We start from the raw sequence: 17,198 nt of genomic DNA, 5'->3' as shown, positions 1-17,198 counted from the left end.
TGTGTCATTATATTGGTAATAAAAAATTCATCTTATGAATTACATATGTTCATTTCAAACGAATTCAGAAAAAATGAAGGGGCTATTCAAAATATTTTAAGTCTTAAAATCTATTTATATACTCGTTAATGACTAATAGATGTGTAATCCAAATTACAAATTATATCCGTATAGTCCGTTCTTTAACGGTAAAATATTGCAAAACCTCTAAATTTTAAAGAACCGATTGGATTGAAATGAAATTTGGCATACACATAGCTAACAATTCAAAGAAAAAAAGTGATATTGTGCCGATATGTGCTTTTGCCCTGGGGGTGGTTTTCACACCCTCTTGGGGGTGAAAAAATGTTCGTCCAAAGAAAGTCAGGAAATGGATAAACTGGCTAATTTTAAGTAACTTTTGTTCTATAGAGTTTTTTCCTAAGTCGCTTTTAGACGGTTTTTCGCAAATAACTCAAATAGTAAGTATTTTGTCGAAAAAAACATTTTTAGCAAAAATATAGCTTGTAAAACATTTAAAAAAATGGTGTATATATCACGTCTCTACACCTAGTAGAAGCAGAGTTATAGCTAATGAAAAATAGGTTCATATTCGTCAAATTCCAAATGGAATACTTTAACGTGTAATAACCAAAAATATTTAAAGCGTTTAAAAAAGCTTGATTTTTGTTTTATAAAAAAAAATTCTAGCATCAAAATTAAACAAGTTACGCTCAAAATAAAGTTAGCCCCTTTTGGTTTTGGTAAAAAAATCGAGAAAATCACCCCCTAATTAGTATCTTAAATGAACTTAATCGTTACGACTTTACAAGTTTCTTGACTCGTGTATATATTGTTTATATGATCTGTAAGTTTCATCGGTTCAAAGTCCTTATTATTGAAAGGGCTGTAGTTAAAATGGGTTGAACGAGTCACTGATCACGAATGTATGCAAATTTAGAAACACCAACTCTTTAATCAATTTTTGTCTAACATAAAAACAAAAAAATAAATGATATTAAGAAAAGCAAATCTGACTTTTTGTTTTTCGAGATTTTTGGTATCTCTAACAATTTTTAAGTTATTTTGAAAAAAAGCATATTTTTCAAAATTTAAATTTTTAAAAATTTTACTTTGAAACCAATTTTTTTCAAAAATAAGCACTTTAAATCGATGAAACTTACAGATCATACAATTTGGTGTTGCAGGATAACTTTCACTTCGGATGTCTGGGTTATGTCATCTTTTGGATCAACTATACTATACTATAAACACAACATAAGTAAAATAATTTGTGGAGCGGTAACGATTAATTTCATTTAAGTTGCTAATTGGGGGGTGGTCTTCCCGATTTTTTTTGCAAAAACAAAAGGGACCAACTTTATTTTGAGCGTAGCTTGAAATAAAGTTATAATGGGTTTTCCCCAAAAAGTGCTTAATTTTTTGGATATTTCACGTCGAAATATTCTATTTGAAATTTGGTGAATATGAATCTATTTTTCATTGGCTATAACTCTGGTTCTACGAGATCCAGAGACCTAACGCGTACACGATTTTTTAAAAATTTTTATAGGCTATATTTTTGCTAAGAACGTTTTTTTCGACAAAATACTTACTTTTTGAGTTATTTGCGAAAAACCGTCTAAAAATGTGGTTATTTTGTTGAAAAATGAACATATTCACTCGCAAATAACTCGAAAAGTGTTGACTTGGCGAAAAAGCTCTATAGAACAAAAGTTACTTAAAATTAGTCAGTTTACCCACTACCGGACTTATTTTGGACATATATTTTTTCAGCCCCAAGAGGGGGTGAAAGTCACCCCCAGGACAAAAGCACACATTTGCACAATATCACTTTTTTCTTTGACATGTAAGCTATACGTATGCCAAATTTCATGTCAATCCAAGCGGTTCTTTAAAATTTAGAGCAAAAACCGTGAAAGAATGGACTAAATAGTAGCAAGAGTTATACAAATGTGTCTGGAGTGGGTTGATTTACTGACTTTTATTTTGCACCACTCTTAATGTTCATTCGTGCAGTTTTTGATGTGTCACATCATTTTAAAAGACATTTTGAAACATATGGCACGATAACATTTTTTTTAAATATAATAACACAAAATTGAAAAGGAACTCGGGTACATTTATCGAGAGCCACAAGTAATCCTTCAAAGAGCCGCATGTGGCTCGCGAGCCGCAGTTTGGCCACCCCTGGTATATAGAGAAAAGAAAAAAATCATTAAAAATCATTTATAAAAGGTGTATTTATATTAAAAATGATCCTTGCGGGCTACATCACAGAACGTTTTCGGTTCCATCATCAGTGCTGCTTACAAGGTATACATGCTTGAACCACTACAAATATCTGGGTGTGGTTCGTCCACATAAGTAGGAATAACAATTTTTAATTTTCTTGTTTTTGTAAAGAATATTTTAATTCATTTTCTTTTCAATATTATGGGACACCCCGTATATACGAGTAGGCCAATACCTAATTCAGTGAGTATGTATTAATTTTTATCATTATTTTCAAGTAAAAACCTTAAAGTTTTTTGTATGTAATTACCTGCCTACTCGCCTCATTTTAAAAAGACAATTCGCCAACCAACTCTCTTGGTTAACAGTCACTTACAATCATTCCGAAAAGTGTATAGAAACTCAATATAGTCCTCGCGAGTGATTTATACTTTATACTACTCAGCAATAGCAGTACGAAAAATAGCAGGCCTGCTCCAGCTTGTGCAACGAGAAATGACAAGGTAGGAAATATTTTTATTACAATTTACTTTAAGGTCTGGTTTTTTTACTGTTATTTTTTTTATTCTATTTTAAATTCACCCTATGCTAAACAGTCCACTAATAAAGCTCACTGAGTTAGTAATCTCCTCCAAGAAGATTTATTGATCCGTTACGAGCCTGATAGATCCATTTTCTATATTTTTTTCTTGCATTTTTCATTTTTCTAAGAGGGTAATATAGTCGGGGAAAGTTTCTTTTAAACCTGAATTGTTTGATTTTATTGTCATACTTTGCTAATTTACAAAGATCAGAATCAAATTCAGGTTATTTAACCGCATTTCCTTTGACTTTATTTTTTGTTATTCTTTAACATAAGGCGATAAAATATTCTTTACAAAATTAAAATCACGTATCAATTAGTACATTGGTTTTTTGTTTGTGCCGATCGTTAGTGGTACCTATACCTCAGTTAATGTTGTTTTTTAAGTAAAAAAGGAACACATTAATGTAAAAGTAATTATTATTAAATTGTCAACGTCGGCCAATAGACAAATTTTGTTATAATAATTATTATACAGGTTGACTCTATTATAGATGAAACTGTGTGTTTATTTTACACAGTAATTTTTATTTAAAGGGTTTATGTTTTATAATTATTTTTTGTCTATAAATATTCAAATAGCAGAGGACATAGTTTTCTATTTTATTAGCACAAAGTTCGGTTGTATTTTATTAATTTTCGTGTGGTGAACCTATTTTATTTCCTAACGCTAATTTCATATTTTTCTAAATTTATTAATTCTACATTTAAATTTACAAAATGGCAGATAAAATTAAAAAATATCAATCTTTAAGACAAGTTGAAGTGCAACAAATGACTGAAATTCATGCTGTTGCTTTAAAGGTAGCTGCTGACGATAAGAATTTTTACCCGGTTTTGGAAGTTATGTATGAAGGATTGGAAAAAATTCGTGACAATTTTTATGATCTTCATAATAAAATAATTATGTTAGTTTCTGAGCAAGATAATGAGGACGCGCTATTTAAAGTCGAAGATGATTGCCGTAGTAATTTTGACAAATTATATTATAAAATTAAATTAACATACGTGCAAGCCTTTAGAAAATCTTCAACATCAAGTCAGCAAACTACATCAACTTCACAGTCTCAAAATCCTTTACCTATAAATTATTTTAATTTACCGAAACCGGAATTGCCATCTTTCAGTGGAAAAATAACTGAATTTAGAAGTTTTATAGATCAGTTTGATGCTCGCGTTCATACTCTTACTTACTTACAACCAATTGACAAATTTAATTTGTTACTATCGTGTTTAAAGGGTGCAGCGCGCGATGCTGTGGATCATATTGACATCACAGCAAACAATTATCCAATTGCCTATGATCTGCTTTGTGAAAGGTTTAATAATGTTAGGGTAATCGCTGCCAATTTATGGAATAACCTTGAAAGTTCACCACAACTGACTTCAGAAGATCCAAAAGAACTACGCAAGTTGTTAGATACATTTTCAAAAAATGTGGCATCTCTAAATAAGCTAGGACTACCCACAGTACATTGGGATTTTATACTTGTTCAAATGATTTTAAAACGATTAACTGTTTCTTTAGTAACACGTTTTGAGCTTTTTCATAATAATTCAACCATCCCAAGCTATAAAAAACTGATTGATTTTTTAAATCAAAGTTGTCTCGCTTTAGATAATATTGATTTTCACACTAAACCAAAATCTAACTTTTCTAAAAAACCTAATTCTTCCAAATCTACATCATTGCTTGCTCAAACAGAACCTGAACCAAAATGTTCTATCTGTAAAACTAATGATACCCATGCCATTTATAAATGCTCCGTTTTTTTGGCAAAATCTCCTGTAGATCGATTTCAATTAATAAAAAAGAACAAGATGTGTATTAACTGTCTTGGATCACATCGTTCTAGCCTATGCAAATCTACATGGACTTGTCACTCGTGCCATAAAAAACATCATACACTCCTTTGCTTCTCCTCTTCTAAGAAAGAAGAGAATGTTCAAGATTCGGCGGCATCCACTTTAAATTCAACGACTGGATCATCCGTTTCTGTGTGTTTTTCTTCCGCTGATAAAAGTACTTTGCTTTCCACTGCATGTATTGAGGTGCTTGATTGTCACGGTAACTACCAACCTGTTAGGTGTCTGTTAGATTCGGGAAGCATGACGTCCTTCATCTGTCAAAAGACCCTTAGGCGTTTAGGTTTACGTCCCATGAAAACTTCAGCTAACATCCAAGGATTAGGTTCTATGCAGTCGAACACTAATTTAGGTGGGGTTACCATTTCTTTTAAACCAGTACGTAAATCTTCTCCTATTTTGACAACCGATGCGTTAGTCTTGACAAAAATATGTGAGGATCAGCCTTTATGTAATTTAGAAGTTAATACTTGGCCCCATATTGCTAATTTAAAGTTAGCAGATGATAACTTCTTTCGTAGAGGATCCATAGACATTCTTTTAGGAGCTGATGTATTCTCTACCATTCTTTTGGATGGACGTATTTACGGCAATCAAGATGAACCTGATGCAATTAATACTATATTTGGCTATGTGCTTATGGGAAAAGTAAATATTTCAAAGGCACCTACTCTTACGTCTTTATTTTGCCAAGTTGAAGATACGGTTTCTTTGGATCAGCAAATAAAGAAATTCTGGGAATTAGAAGCAGTCCCTGAAGTTTTTTGCTTAGCTCCTGATGACGCTAAAGTGGAAAATATGTTTATGAATACTTATACGCGTGAACATTCAGGACGCTTTGTAGTAGATCTACCTTTTAAGGAAGAAAATCCTGTCTTTCCTAATATTAGATCACTTGCTCTTAGTAGGTTTTATTCATTAGAAAGAAGGCTTCAAAAATCTCCTGAACTTTATGACCAATACCGCACCTTTATGAAGGAATTTGTTGAGCTCGGTCACATGGAACCTGTCCCATTGAATAACTTCGATTCACCTTATGTTTACTATTTATCGCATCATTGTGTTTTAAGACCTGAAAGTCTAACAAGTAAATTAAGGGTCGTTTTTAATGGTTCCGGGCATCTTCCAAATCAACCCTCACTCAATGACAAATTATTCACTGGTCCTAAGCTTCAGACTGACATCTGTACAATTTTGATTAATTTTCGATTGCATGGTTATGTAATTACGGCCGATATTTCTAAAATGTATAGGCAAATTTTAATCAATCCTACTCAAACAGATTATCAAAGAGTACTTTGGCGTTCTAATAATTCTGAACCTGTTCGAGATCTTCGTATCAACAGAGTTGTTTATGGTCTCTCTTGTTCTCCTTATCTTGCTATTAGATGTCTACATCAGTTGGCTAATGATGACGGGGATTCGTTTCCTCTAGCAGCCGAGGCACTTAAAACTGGAACCTACGTTGATGATATCGTTTCTTCCTCTCCTAGTTTCGAAAATGCCTTAGCACTAAGAGACGAACTTATTGCCTTACTTGCCAAAGGAGGTTTTGAGTTGAAAAAATGGTCCAGTAATGTACCCGATTTATTGAAAGGGTTAGCTGTATCAGATTTAGCAATAAAACCTCTTACATTTAATGATGATATTTCGTCCAAAACACTTAAAGTATTAGGGTTGGAATGGGACGCTTCTTCGGATACATTTGCTTTTAAAGTTCAAGTTTTAGACTCTTCTTGTACAAAACGTCATCTTTTGTCCAATTTAGCAAAAATATTTGATCCTCTTGGATTTTTATCTCCAATAACATTTCTAATTAAACACCTTATTCAAAGAATATGGACTCAAAAGATTGGTTGGGATGATGCTCCATCAAAAGAAATTATCCGTTTGTGGAAAAAATACATTGATGATGTAGCATATTTGAGTAAATTAAATTTACCTCGTCGTTTATTAATTGACGATATTTTACGCTTAGAAGTTCACTGTTTTGGTGACGCTAGCGAGAAAGGTTACTGCGCTGTCTTGTACTTTCGATGCTTATCACCTTCAGGCCAACCTTTTGTTTCTTTTGTTATAGCTAAATCTAAGGTCGCACCCATTAATAAGGGACTTACTATTCCCAGATTAGAATTGTCTGCTGCGGTTTTAGTGGCTCGACTAGTCTCCTTTGTTTCTTCTGTTATTAAAGATAAAGTAGAAATCAAGGAAATATACTGTTATTCTGATTCTGCTGTTACATTACGTTGGTTACAATCTTCCCCTCATCAGTGGAAAACTTTTGTGAGCAATAGAGTAGCTTATGTGCAGGAACGAGTAACTTCTTCATGTTGGCACTATGTTCCTTCTGAAGAAAATCCTGCTGACATTGGTTCAAGGGGTTGCTTACCCTCTGAGTTAATTAACTGTTCCAAATGGTGGGCGGGGCCAACCTTCTTACAATCTGATCCGCTAACGTTCTTTGAACTTAATTCAAAGGAGTCTACTAATGTAAATTTGGAAGTGCGGACTGTCGCATTGATTGCTGAAATTCCCAATAATTTTTTAGATATTTTATTGGATCGTCATTCGTCTTTAAATAGGTGTGTTCGATGTTTGTGTTACATTATTCGTTTTTTCCATTATGTAACCAAAAACCGATATGGTAATCTGGAAATAGGTTGTTTAAGTTTATTGGAGCAACATAACTCCTTACTGGTTTTTGTTAAACGAACACAGCAGATCTTTTTTAATACTTTAATAAATTTTATCCAAGATAAACAGCTGCTTCCAAAAAATTTAAGAAAGCTTTCACCTTTTATCGATGCAAAGGGAATTCTACGTGTAGGTAGTCGCCTAGCTAATGCGCCCATTTCGTATGATCGCAAATTTCCGGCATTACTTCCTAACAGTTGTAAATTAACTGATATGATTATTGAATCTACTCATCTGCAATATCTACACGCCGGGCTTCAAACTGTTCAATACCTAATTTCTCAGCGTTTTTGGATTATATCTTCCAAACGAGCCATTCGTAGAGTACTGTCTAAATGTGTTAAATGTTTTAAGGTGAATCCTTTGTCCCCAGTTCCGTTAATGGGAAATCTACCGCTAGCTCGAATATCTCAACTAAAACCTTTCAGTAATGTTGGAGTTGATTTTGCGGGCCCTTTTCCTATAAGAGCTTCCAAACTTCGAAAGTCTCAAACTCTTAAAGCGTATTTGTCGCTTTTTATTTGTTTCTCAACAAAAGCTCTTCATTTAGAGCTCGTATCTGATTTATCCACTGACGCGTTTTTAGCTGCGTTTAAGCGATTTGTCAGTCGTAGAGGCCGATGTCAACATGTTTATAGTGACAATGGCACTAACTTTGTTGGAGCCAGAGCAGAACTTAACAGATTGGCATCACAAGCTGCTTCTCATGAATCTATTCAATGGCATCTCATTCCCCCTTCTTCTCCACACTTTGGAGGTTTATGGGAATCTAATGTTAAGACGGTAAAGGGTCATTTAATTCGCACAATTGGAGAACAAGTACTAACTTTTGAAGAGTTATATACTATTTTTTCTCAAATTGAGGCCATCATGAATTCGAGGCCAATATGCCCGTTAAGTTCAGACCCAAACGATCTTAGTGCGTTAACTCCAGGACATTTTTTGACCATGGAGCCTTTGAGTGCTCCGCCCGAAGAAACGTTGCTCGATGTTCCGCACAATCGGTTGAATCGTTGGCAATTATTAAATAAGTTGCACCAACAGATTTGGGAACGGTGGTCTAAGGAGTACCTCCAAACTCTTCATCAAAGGGCTAAATGGAATTCTCCGTCTCCAAACGTCCAACTAGGTACCTTAGTGGTAATCCGCCAAAATAATATTCCCCCGCTACAATGGCCTTTGGGCCGTATAATTGAGGTTCATCCTGGATCTGATGGTATAGTTAGAGTGGCCACAGTGAAAACTAATAGTGGTATATATAAACGCTCTATAGTAAAATTATGTCCTTTGCCTTTTGAGCCGTAACAATACTGCGTATTGTGGTGGGCGGTTGTGGTTCGTCCACATAAGTAGGAATAACAATTTTTAATTTTCTTGTTTTTGTAAAGAATATTTTAATTCATTTTCTTTTCAATATTATGGGACACCCCGTATATACGAGTAGGCCAATACCTAATTCAGTGAGTATGTATTAATTTTTATCATTATTTTCAAGTAAAAACCTTAAAGTTTTTTGTATGTAATTACCTGCCTACTCGCCTCATTTTAAAAAGACAATTCGCCAACCAACTCTCTTGGTTAACAGTCACTTACAATCATTCCGAAAAGTGTATAGAAACTCAATATAGTCCTCGCGAGTGATTTATACTTTATACTACTCAGCAATAGCAGTACGAAAAATAGCAGGCCTGCTCCAGCTTGTGCAACGAGAAATGACAAGGTAGGAAATATTTTTATTACAATTTACTTTAAGGTCTGGTTTTTTTACTGTTATTTTTTTTATTCTATTTTAAATTCACCCTATGCTAAACAGTCCACTAATAAAGCTCACTGAGTTAGTAATCTCCTCCAAGATGATTTAGGGTGCAAACCCTTTAAATAGTATAAAGTTACATTAAAGCTGTAAAAAATCTATACCACCACAATACACACATGTCCAAAAGTTTGGAATACGTACAAATAATATATCTACGCCTATGGTGGTTTCAAAACTGTTGTTGATATTCATTTTAGAGCGTTTTTACATGAAAATGATAAAAACTTTGAATCGTTTTTGTATCATTTTGCCCATTTTGGTCACATTCAACTGATTAGCGTATTTACACATTATTTTTTCAGTCTGTGTTTAAATTTGAATTGAGCCGTTTAAAAATGCCTAGAAACGTGATATCTCACTTTGACAGATCTTGAGCAATTGCTTTGTTACAGCAGGGCTTTAGCCAAAGTGATATCGCGAATATTGTCGATGTTACTCAGAGTGCTGTATCTAAAATTTAAAAAAATTCCAAGAGACAAATGACGTCAAGGATCGTCCCAGAAGTGGTAGAAGTCGATGTACAACAGCAGCACAAGATCGGCAGATAACATTGATAGCTTGAAGAAATCGTCTGGAATCCGCAAGTGGTATATCCAGAGAAATTTCTAGGCTGCAAGGACTGAATATTTCACGGCAAACAATAACACGCCGACTGAATGCGGTAAATTTGTATCGTAGAAGGCCCTTACATGTTCCTAAACTAACCTACCAACACAAAATAGTAAGGTTGCAGTGTAAGTTGGTGCAACAGGGTCCTAACTGGAATAACGTGATGTTCTCTGATGAGTCAAAAATTGGCTTGGTATCTGATTCGCGAAGAACACTGGTTTGGAGGGCCCCAGGACGACAAGCCCGACTAGAAACAGCCCAACCGCGTGTCCCGTTTGAAGGTGGCAGTATTATGGTTTGGGGTGGTATTATGAGTGGTACACGCACGCCACTGCTGGTTCTGGAGAGAAGTGTCACTGGTGCTGTGTACATCGAGGAAGTTTTAAATCCTGTCGTACGTCTATTTCGACGGGCAGTAGGTGATGCATTTGTGTTTATGCCTGACAACGCACCTCCTCATCGAACAGCAACAGTACAAAATTTTCTGGAAGAAGAAGGAATATCTACATTACAGTGGCCCTCGAATTCCCCCGATATGAACGTTATTGAACATGCTTGGGACATTCTCAAGACACGCATCAAAAAGCGAAACAATCCCCCTATTACAATTCGAGAACTAAAAGATGCTGCTCGTGAAGAATGGGAGAGAATTCCGCAAGCCCAGCTCGACCAGTTAATCGGCAGCATGCCAAATCGCCTACAGGCATGCATACAGGCCAATGGAGGAAACACTAATTATTATTTTGCCTAATTTATTATTATTTTGCACTAATTATTATTACTTTGCTAATTTATTTTTAAATGTAAGTTGTACTTTCTAAGTTGTTCACTCCAAGAGAATAAATAATTTTTTTGCATATCGTTTATCTGGTTTTGAGATTTATTTAGTTTAGTATGGTATAGTTAGACCCAAACCCAGACATCCAAAGTGAAAGTTATCCTCCAACACCAAATTGTTCTATATGGTCCACATAATGTTCAGAAAAAAGTCACACCATTGTGAGCGTCGGGTTTGGGGGGGGGGGGGGGGAGAGGGGGGGAGAAATCTGCAAATTCGTAGTTTTTCAGGTTTTTCGTCAATATTTCTAAAACTAAGCGGTTTAGCATGAACAACTCTCTAAACAAAATTGTTCTACATTAAATTTGAAATAAAAAAGGCCCTATGCATAACCCTTCTAAAATGAATGGTTCCAAAGTTACGGAGGTAATATAGTATAATTGGTCCAAAAAAAGGCCTAACCCAGACATCCAAAGTAAAAGTTTTCCTTTAACACCAAATTGTTCTATATGGTCCACATATTGTTAAGTAAAAAGTTACATCATTTTGAGCGTCCGGTTTGGGGGGGAGATGGGGAGAAATCGGTAAATTAGTAGTTTTTTTACGTTTTTCGTTAATATTTCTAAAACTATGCTTTAGCGTAAGGAATGTTCTATAGAAAAATGTTCTACATAAAATTTAAAACAAAAAAGGTTTTGTACATAATTGTTATAAAATCAACGGTTCCAGAGTTACGGAGGGTGAAAAGTTAAGGTTTTCGATACTTTTTATATTTACCGATTTCTCCCCCCTCTCCCCCCCCCCAAACCCGACGCTCAAAATGGTGTGACTTTTTTCTGAACATTATGTGGACCATATAGAACAATTTGGTATTGGAGGATAACTTTCACTTTGGATGTCTGGGTTTTTGGTATAGTTATATCATAATATTGCCCAAAAAATATAAAAAGTATCGAAAACCTCGACTTTTCACCCTCCGTAACTCTGGAACCGTTGATTTTATAACAATTATGTATAGAACATTTTTTGTTTTAAATTTCATGTAGAACATTTTTGTATATAACATTGTTTACGTTAAAGCATAGTTCTAAAAATATTGACGAAAAACTTAAAAATACTACTAATTTACCGGCTTCTCTCCCATCTCCCTCCCAAACCAGACGCTCAAAATGGTGTAACTTTTTACTGAACAATATGTGGATCACATAGAACATTTTAGTGTTGGAGAAAAACTTTTACTTTGGATGTTTGGGTTAGGCCTTTTTTGGACCAGTTATACTATACCACCTCCGTAACTTTGGAACCATTCATTTTAGAAAGATTATGCATAGGGCCTTTTTTATTTCAAATTTAATGTAGAACAATTTTGTATAGAGGGTTGTTCATGCTAAACCGCATAGTTTTAGAAATATTGGCGAAAAACTTAAAAAACTACGAATTTACCGATTTCTCCCCCCTATCCTCCCCAAACCCGACGCTCAAAATGGTGTGACTTCTTTCTGGACATTGTGTGGACCATATAGAACAATTTGGTGTTGAAGGATAACTTTCACTTTGGATGTCTGGGTTATGCCATCTTTTGGATCAACTATACTATACTAGTTGTATTGTCAAGAATTGAAACAAAATGATGTTTAACTTAAAGTTTTACATGTTTAAAGGATGGACTTTAAAAATAAACACAATGAATAAGCTAGAGGCATTTGAGATGTGGATCTATCGACGAATCCTTAAAGTTCCCTGGACCGCAAGAATAACAAATGAAGAAATCCTGAGAAGAATTGGTACAGAACGACAACTGATGTGCACAATTAAACAGAGAAAAACGGCATACCTGGGACACATAATTAGAAATGAAAGATATCAGTTTCTGCAAACCTTAATTGAAGGAAAGATCGAAGGAAGAAGGGGAGTGGGCAGGAAGAAAATAACATGGCTCCGTAATGTCAAACAATGGACAGGACTAAAAAACATAGGAGACCTAATACATACTGCAAGGGATAGAGAAAAATGGTCAAACGTGATCGCGAACATCCATTAGTGGATTGCATAAGAAGAAGAAGAAGAAGATGTTTAACTATTAAAGAAAAGTTTATATATAAAAATCAATAAAAAGACGAAATATTCCAATATTCCAATATTCCAAACTTTTGAACATATGTGTATAGCAAAAGTTAAGCTAGGCAAGGAAATCTCGTCAGGATTTGAAGTGAATAAGAGTCTGAAACAGGGCTGCTGTCTATCACCCACGCTATTTAAAATATTTGGAACAAGTTTTGATATCCTGGAAAAATAAATGTAAAAATATGGGTATACCGCAAATGATAACATGCTATCCACTATATTATGTTTTGCGGATATCAGATATTGAATATATGCCCCGCAAAATCATAGAAGAGTACCGGAACTGGGGTTTAGAAGTAAATACCAAAAAAACGGAAAATATGTGCGTCGGAGGTATACAGCAGGATCTAGCGTTGGAAAATGAAATAACTATTAATCACTGTCAGGAATATAAATACTTTGTGGCTTAAAATTACACAAGATGGAACATTGGATAAGCGCACACAAGGGAGGAAAGTTATCACATTTTTGAACACAATTCTATGGGACCAAAGCATTTCCAAAGAAAATAAGCATATTATCTACATATAACAGCACGGTTAAGAGCATTATAACATATAGCAGCGAAGTTTGGCCACTTAAAGAAAAATCCGAAAATATGCTCAGAACAACTGCAATGGACTTCTGGAGAAGAGCTGCTGGTATATCAAGAATAGATAAAATCAGAAATACCAGAATATTGGAGATAATGGATGTAAAGCATACTATAATTGATGATATAAAGACAAGGCAACCAAGATGGTTGGGCCACGTACAACTACTTCACATTCCGCACTTCAAAACACAACAGAAATAAGGCATATTTATCTTTTTAAATTAATTCTTCCAGTGAAAATGTTAAATTAATCCTTATACAAAACAAAGTTACAAAGAAACCCAACTAAAATGATCTAAAACGCATTAAGAACTAATAGAATAACATTTATGTTTGCCTCCCAGCAACCATATTGATTTAATTTTGACAGCATATTGGAATGCCCTATTATTTTTGCATTACTAAGATTTATCTATACTGCATTTGAATTTTTTTATTAATCATAATCACACGTGCTGTTATATTCTATAAACTCATGGTTAAAAATACCCATCCAAAATTATAATTTTTTCTAAGAAGCTAAAAGTCCAAGTATTAATAATGATCGTGCTTTTTTAACCAGTTCCAAATTTAAAAGATATTGTCATTCAGATATTAGTAGGAGTATTTTATATTATAATATACAACCTTGATAGAAGATTGAATAGGAATATGGGCTTGCAACGTTTAAAATATATTAATCCATAAATTACTAGACTGACCCATAAAAAAAACGGTGTCTTTGGTAGAAGTCTTCATTATAATTTTTAAATCATTGTAGTTTTACCTAATTTGGAAACAATCATTTTTCACTGTCAATTACTTGTTTCTGTCACCAGGTTACTCGGAAAAAACAAAATTTATGAACAAAATTTTCCCATGGATTAAAAATATGATGACTATATTTGGATGAATATAATAGCAAATTATCTACTTATGTAAATATTACGCAGCTACTTTAATACTACTTAATTCTAATACATAGGCGTAACCAGGATGGTCCTAAGGGGAGGGGGTACAACTACTGGAAGGTCTCTGAGGGGTATGGTGTTAAGCGTATAGAGCTCAAAGTCCATCCTAATGGGGGGGGGTTATAACCCCCAAAACCCCCCTGGTTACGCCTATGTTCTAATAAATAATATATCTAAGCATATAATATTAATTTTTTTTCTTCTATTTGCTGCTGCCCTAGTAGTAGGGAAGGCAAGGATGCTAAATTTGCAGGTACTAAAGCATTATGGGTACCTATTGGGTTGTGAAGATTAGGTAATAAAAAGTTTTCCATTTTAGTGTGAAAACTTTTCACTTTTTAATTTAATTTTCCATTTCCAACAATCTTTTTTCCGATTATAGCGCCATCTATCCATAATCCGAAAAAATGTCTCGAATATAAGTTACTTATTTTTACGCAAGAAATCCAAATATCTATGCAATAAAAAATGGGGGCTCCTATTTAAGATTTTAAAGTAACTCCCCACCCAATCTCCGTATGGGGTCGTGTTTGATGTCATTCGATATATTTTTGAAAAATATTGAACAAGTATTTTTTAGTTTTTCGATCTGACGTTCATTTCTAGAAATATTCGCTTTTTTCTGTGAAACTTTGTGACTCGCCCATTTCTTTACGCGCCGCTCAAATTGTCAGATTTTTTAAATACAAACTGTTCTGCATGTACATACCTAACTTCCTTATCTTAATCTGATGATTTAGAATTTTTCTAAGGATAGATTTTTTTTCGAGCTCCTCTGTATTAAGAGTCAATATAATATGGTAGGGGTACATTCACAGGGTACAAGGTTTCCCCCATGTGAGTTTCTTCGAGCTCGCGTAACTGCAAAAATCTCCGCTTAGGAAAAATGTATATTTCTTCCCTCTCGTAACATGTCCAAGTTTTAAAGTCTGTTTAAATATAGATTCCGAGTACATACATATTAAACAGTAGTGGGGAAATAGTACAGCTCTGTCTCACTCCTCGTCTAATCCGTTTATTTTTCAGGTATGTTTTCCATGCGCCGTTTAATTTTTCTATAAATCTTTTACTTATAAATCTTGTATTTAGTCACAAGTGAGTGATCTACATTATTTATTGTAATTTTGCATTCTTTATATTCGCATTTTTCTCTAAACTATTTTTCAAATGTTTCGTTCGTCGTCAGATTCTTTTCTTTTTAGTACGTGATTTTAATCAATTTATCAATTATACAGTCGGAAAAATGAAAGAATACCCATGAACGATCACATCAATCACTTACTTTGTATTTGCTATCTTTTTCTATATCAAACGTTTGTTATTTATAGAAAAAGACAGCAAATACAAAATAAGTGATTGATGTGATCGTTCATGGGTAATCTTTCATTTTTCCGACTGTATCTTACATTGCTATTTAAAAAAAGTCAAAGAAACTGATTAACAAGATACATTATTGTTTTATTGAAAACGTTGTATTTATATTCGAACATTTCTATTTCCAACATTGATTTTTGATTGCAGTATAAGTGGATGGTTTTTGTACGTATAGAGTATAGAGTGTGGGCCAAAGAAAACAGTCCACCTCGATATTTGGCAGTATTTATTAGATTTTAAGGAAATAAACAATCATATTTTTGATCTAAGGGGGCCACATTTTTATGGTACATACCTCTGTCATTTGTCAACCCCTCCCTTCCACTCCCCCCCCTTATTTTTAAATATGGAATAGGGTTCGTGTGCTAGCTCATTTGAAAGCTTATTCAATTCTCTATCTATTTAATAACACTAACATTGATATAATTATTTATACAGGGTGTCCAAGAAAAATTATTTTGAATTAAATCAATTGACACAAAAAGAAGAATGTATGTAATTTATTTAACTCAAAATACATTCTACTGCTGACAGTAAACAGAAAAAAATGTTTATTTGATAAATAAACATTGTTGCTTAAATTCAATATTCAACCTACCAAGAGGCAGATGGATGGCAGCTTGAACATTGAAATTAAGCGAAAAGCAATGTTTATCCATCAAAAAACATGTTGTTTCTGTTTTGTGACAGCAGTAGAATGTACATATTTTGAATTAAATAAATTACATACATTCTTCTTTTTGTCTCAATTAATTTAATTCAAAATAATTTTTCTTGGACACCCTGTATAAATAATTATGTCAATGATAATATTACTGAATAAAGAATTGAATACCCCTTCAAATGAGGTAGCACACGCCCCCTATTAGCTATTTAAAAATAAGGGTGAGGGAGGTGGAAGGGAGGGGGTTGACAAATGACAGATGTATGTACCATAAAAATGTGTTCCCCTTAGATCAAAAATCGACCTGTTTCTTTATTTCGTTAAAATCTAATAAATACTGTCAAATATCGAGGTGGACTGTTTTCTTTGGCCCACCCCGTATAGAGAAATGGTTAGTTCAATAAAAACACACAAAACTATAATCAGTAGGTATATATTATATTAATCAAGCTCTTAAATGACACAAAATTCCAAAGCAAAAATGAACTAGGAACTAATATCTACCAAAAACATCAGTCTCTTCACTCTGCATTATAAATTCTTTACCCAAAAAGGCTCTCCAGGTTTAGGTTGAGGATTTTTGCCGTCAGAAGTCTTGGAAGTACCGATTTCTTCTTCTTCGGATGAGACTTTCTTTAATTCTTCCGCTGCATGGGTAAGCACAGCCGTGGTATCCAGGGTATCCACGGAATCCAAAGAATTCTGATCCAAACAGTTTTGGCTATTCTGGTTATGGTCTACAACGGGAAAATAATATGCCTTTCAGGAAACGGTCTCTTTTTAAACTTTAGATAGAGTGAATATGATGAAATGTAATGAATATACTAGGTTTAAATAATTATTTCAAGCAGGGTTTACTTAGGGGAGATTTTTAAAAGATAAAGGAGGAAAGATAAAATCACTAATGGAC

At 34.0% G+C, this 17,198-nt stretch overlaps 1 protein-coding gene across 4 annotated transcripts in view; it reads right to left on the bottom strand.

Moving 5' to 3' along the window:
• The window catches only part of LOC114342178 (four and a half LIM domains protein 2), a 485,196-nt gene that overhangs the window by 131,339 nt on the left and 336,659 nt on the right, over positions 1 to 17,198 (bottom strand). The window contains exon 3 of one of the 4 annotated variants that reach the window (XM_050657501.1): positions 16,835 to 17,025. The exons of the other annotated variants lie outside the window; for them this stretch is intronic. Within the exon in view, the coding sequence (XP_050513458.1) occupies positions 16,835 to 17,025 (191 nt within the window). The remainder of the gene's footprint in view (positions 1 to 16,834; positions 17,026 to 17,198) is intronic. 4 annotated transcript variants of the gene reach the window in all.

Source organism: Diabrotica virgifera, chromosome 8, assembly GCF_917563875.1.
Source record: "Diabrotica virgifera virgifera chromosome 8, PGI_DIABVI_V3a".
In the NCBI taxonomy this organism is placed as follows: Eukaryota; Metazoa; Arthropoda; class Insecta; order Coleoptera; family Chrysomelidae; genus Diabrotica; species Diabrotica virgifera.
The sequence above is the reverse complement of the archived record's forward strand: the minus strand, read 5'-3'. Positions and strand labels throughout refer to the sequence as shown.